At 38.2% G+C, this 4,930-nt stretch overlaps 1 protein-coding gene across 1 annotated transcript; it reads right to left on the reverse strand.

Moving 5' to 3' along the window:
* Positions 1-507: 507 nt before the first annotated feature.
* Positions 508-2,830, reverse strand: LOC119573460 (dentin sialophosphoprotein-like; the record flags this gene model as incomplete). Its single annotated transcript, XM_037920686.1, is given in 4 exon segments — positions 508-626; positions 1,102-1,237; positions 1,466-1,610; positions 2,751-2,830. Coding segments are annotated over 4 exon segments (480 nt in total), but the record flags the coding sequence as incomplete, so codon positions are not given.
* Positions 2,831-4,930: the final 2,100 nt, after the last annotated feature.

Below are 4,930 nucleotides of genomic sequence, written 5' to 3' on the forward strand. Positions count from 1 at the left end.
CTTGTGAGTGTACGTTTGTGAGTGTACGTTTGTGAGTGTACGTTTGTGAGTGTACGTTTGTGAGTGTACGTTTGTGAGTGTGCTTGTGCATTCTATGAGCATGTGTGCTCACATGTATGTGTGTTTGTGTCTGTGTTTATAGGCATGTGTGTTTGCATGTGTGTGTGTTTGTGTGCATGTGAGTTTGTATGCATGTGATTATGCTTGTGTTTGTGTGCATGTGTATGTGTGTATGTGTATGTGTTTATGTGTATATGAGTATATGTATATATGTATATATATATATATATATATATGTATATGAGTATATGTGTGTGTGTGTGTGTGTGTGTGTGTGTGTGTGTGTGTGTGTGTGTGTGTGTGTGTGTGTGTGTGTGTGTGTGTGTGTGTGTGTGTGTGTGTGTGTGTGTGTGTGTTTGCTTGTAATCATCTTGAGTTATTAAAACCTTTTCCTCTCTTCCCAAACTTATTGTGATTTTTTCAAAACTGTATGAAATGTTTCCATACCTTTACAATTTTCTCTACCCCTGAGGAAGCAATGATGAAGTTCTGTGGGTTAAAGCGTACTTGGTTTACTATCGAACGATGACCTTTTAAGACCATGTGAGCCTCTGATACAAAATGTTCTGTTTAAGAAGAAAAAATACAAATATTAAAATAATAATAGTGTTTGAAATAGTATGGTGGAAAAAATAAAATAATCCACTTAAGACAAATGCCTACATCATATAATACCTCTCTGGCAATTCTCTCAACTTTTTCTACAAATTCTGTATCATTATATGAGCTCCTATTTATCTATATACAATAAGATTAAGATTTGAGTCAAATTGCAAAGTAGTATTACAAAGAAGAGATTTTATACTATCAAAACAACCTTGACAAGTGAAAATTATTAGTTATAAGAGTATCCTCAATTAAACCTATTCTGAAAATGATACAGGAACTAATCAAATCCTTTATTAAGAAAACCAAAACTCTCTTAAATATATTTTGTAAGACTGGACCTTAATAAGTCACATAATTTCCCAGTCATGGTATGTTAAAACCCAAAAGGGGATAGTTTGAAAAAAATTACTTTCAATAGTAAATATCTCTCACCTGAACAATTATTCCCAGGGATCTTCCACATGTACAGGTTGAAGTCATCTGATCCCGAGAGAACAAACTGGTCGTTATCACCAGCAAAACAGCAACTTTTCATTGTGCATGAGTTGTAATAATGCTCTGCATCAAACTGTAAACCAGAATATAATAAGAGGCTTTCACAAATATATATAATGATGACTTCATCAACAAGGAAAGCCACATTCTAGTATTTCAAAATGGAAATCATTATAAAAAATATGGTTAATAAAGATCAAAATATCACATTCTAGCAAATAATTTGTTTCAAGAAAAACAAAAAATTAAAATAATTCTACGTACAAAAAACTTTTACCCCCGATAATAAAAAATACAATACCTGACAAACTGGTTTTGAGCTGTGAGTATTGTAAAGAACTGGAGGTAGCCTTCTACGTAGAGCTATTATCTGGTTACCCGTTCTATTGAATCTGGCACACATTGATGACTGGGCACATCTTTTTTCTCCATATCTCAAAACAGGTCTGAAAAAAGTACCAACAACCTGAAGTATCTCTCACACTCCCTATGCCTCTCTCCTGCTCTTTTACTTTTTTCTACACTTTTTGCTTATATTTTTTTTCCCAACTTCCATTTTTTCTATTTCTTTTTTTTCTCTGCTCTCTTCTTTTCAACCCTTAAAAAATGAACAGAAACACCCGTATTACTTTCCCCGGTTTTGGAATCCCATAGGGGGGATCCTTCACGAGAGTTTTCAGTAACTAAAAACCAGGTTTACGGAGGAAAAGACAGCATGGAAGGCATCATGGTAACGAGCCAAGCATACAGGATCTATAAATAATAAGAAAATCTGATATGAGTGACAATCATTATGTAGCACAGATTTGCAAATGTAATAATTTGTACCAGCAACAAAAAAAGGAAAAAGGAAAACTTGAGAAAAAACTAAAAACTAAAATAAACTGCAACAAGAAAACAAAAGAAAAAAAAGAACGAAAAAGAAATTGCTGACACAGTATACAATATTTGGCAAAGAAATAAATCTCAAAAGTTATAACAAGTTTTTCATTTTTGTAAAAATTTGCCCCCTAAAAACGCACATATGTAGAGGGTTAAAAAAAACAAACCCTCTTCTTATAAAAGAGATGTGGGCCCCCGACATTTCTTGCACATACAATTGCAAGTTATGTCATGAGATTATATAAAGAAGTGAATTTATTTTCTGGATTTGACATCATATAAGGATGGAGAGAGTAGGGAAATTATGAGGAGAGGGAGAGAGAAAGAGACCTAAAATGAAATGAAAATGAAAACAAAAGCTCAGACTATGGAGGGAAGAAGGGAGACAGATAGATAGAGAGACAGACAGGTTGGCAGAGATAGATAGATGGATAGATTAAGAGACAGAGAGGCAGGCAGGTAGACAAACAGACAGACAGACAAGAAGAGGAAGTTATGTCACAATTTTTTTTATAAAGATTTAGTAATAAGTGAGGAAGTGACTCTTTTTTATTTAAAATGTCATAAAAGGAAGTGGTTAATTTACAGTTACCATTTTCCATGTAACAGTAAATGACCTCACATAAAGAAGTGATGTCAGTATACTAGGCTATGACATGATTGGTCATATTATGTGATATGTGACCAGGTTGCTCTGACCTCACTGGTTATTGTTAGTTCCATGTTCCTGGCCAGGTTCAAGAGCAAGAATTTCCCTGTATATATAGAGGTGCTTGCACCTCATCTATTACTCGCATTAACAATGTTTCATTTTGCCAGCATTCAAAGATGCTCCTGTTCTTCCTCCTCTAAGGCTGATGACCCCCAGACAACAATATCATTGAATCTTCCTACCAAGATGTTTTGGTGTCATCCTACACCAATCTCTTTCTTCCTTCTGGTCTCCCACCTTCTGCGACCTCTCCTTCAAAGAGAACTGCAGTGAGTGGTCACTGAGTAGGGCGCAGAACAATGTCAACCCATGGTTCAATGTGTTCAGTTTGGAGGACAAACTGGTCTCCCAGGTCGATACCACACTCGACGTGAAAGCTGCTCCCAAAGGGCTTCCAGTTATTGCAGAGGAATGCCCCTGGGACTAAAAGATTTGTTTGGCAACAGAAGAATATCCTTAGGCATTTCAGGTTCAAAGGCAGCCCTGGGGTCAAGTTTATCCTGAACATCTCCAAAACACACTTGGAGATCCTTGACTGTTTTTTCACTGGTGATCTTTTGATCACATCGTCGAGGAGACTAACTGTTAAGTTTTGTTATTATTCTTTTTGTTTCTTTCCAGTTGCATTCATATTAAGGAAATATCAACTACACTGAGTAAACAGAATGTATTATTTTTTTATTCCACTCCCACAGGTATATGGCCTGCTGCTCACCCTCCTACTGCTCGCAAGTGGAAGTTGACACTCACTCCCAGGCGGGGAGTCTTTGCATATCTGGGGATCTCAGATATGGGATGGTGGAGGGGCCCAAATTTTCAAACTACTGGTCGATCAATCGACCAAGGATGACTCACCTCCATCTGACCCACTTGGCCCTCCACTCCGAGAGGACAGGATGTGAAAGCTCTGAACAGTCATGATGCTCTCAATGATTTGTTCCGGTTGACCTTTGTGTCGGAGCTGGACATTGCCATCAATGGGCTTTCAAGTTTTTCGACTTGAGCAAGAGGGCAAAGTTCAGGTTGAAGGTCTATAAGCTCTGTGCCAGTACTGGCCCAGCAACAGGGTACACCTCTTGTTTCAGGATGTACACCAGGCAAGATTGTGGCGAACATGCTCTCATTAATGCAAGCGGTGTTTCATTTGATGGAGACTGGCAGCTTCTTTAGGCAGGAATACCAGCTGTTTGTGAACTGGTACACATTGCACGTCTCTTTCATATGTTGCAGGCATAATTGGTACAACTGGCCAGGTCCTAAAGTGAAAAGGGAAAGGGGTGATGTCACTATGTAGCGCAAGAGGGGGTTGCGGCCCTTTTTGGTAAGGAGCGCAACACCCCCCATACTGTCTACTGTCCTACCACAGCAAAAAGGGTAGGGAAAGCCGTAGGTTGCTGATTTCAAAACGGGATGAAAGGGGTGATATTGGGACAGTGGGGAGCTATACTCCAAAGTATGGTATGGAAAAGATCTTCCCACTGACATGCCATTTCCAAAAGCCGGGTGTCACTGTGGCCCGGGGGATAGAGGATTTTCAGAGGGCTCAGGGTGAGCCTTCTTGTCTGAGATTCTGGGGGGCTTCAGAGCTGGTGCCAATGCCCTCAGGAACTAAACTGCAACAAGACCACTTGTTGCAGAGAGTTGGGCCCTACAGCAGCAATGGCATGCTGTTACCGAAATCACTGACAGCAGAAAGAGAAGGTGCCCTTTGTGTTATAGGCATGAGGAATTCTGATTTTTAGAGATTAGCAAATTCCTTTAATTCCTAATTAATATTCATGAATAATTAGTAAAAAAAAAAAAAAAAAAAGTGTCTGATGTGAAGATAAATGTAAATTTATGAATTAAATAATTTTCTCTTGGTGTATCAAAGCAATAATACCTATCATTCTTCTCATTATACACATTACAAGATACTTCCAAGACAAAGATTCAGGACTTGTTTTTCTCTAATACCAATAAGGGTACATAAAATGCATACACCTTAAGTGTAATTAACCCGTTATATCCCGATGCACCGCAGCCTGTTTGTACACCAAAATATGGGAATTAATCTTACCCAAGTGGCAACTTTCCTAGGTGTGTGGTTTGTAGGCCCACATGAAAACATCACTTGTAGTATAAAGACTCCTTGCTTCCCCTTTTGGGTTTTTTTCCTCTTTTTTTTCTGAC

This window comes from Penaeus monodon, chromosome 5 (genome assembly GCF_015228065.2).
Source record: "Penaeus monodon isolate SGIC_2016 chromosome 5, NSTDA_Pmon_1, whole genome shotgun sequence".
NCBI lineage: Eukaryota > Metazoa > Arthropoda > Malacostraca > Decapoda > Penaeidae > Penaeus > Penaeus monodon.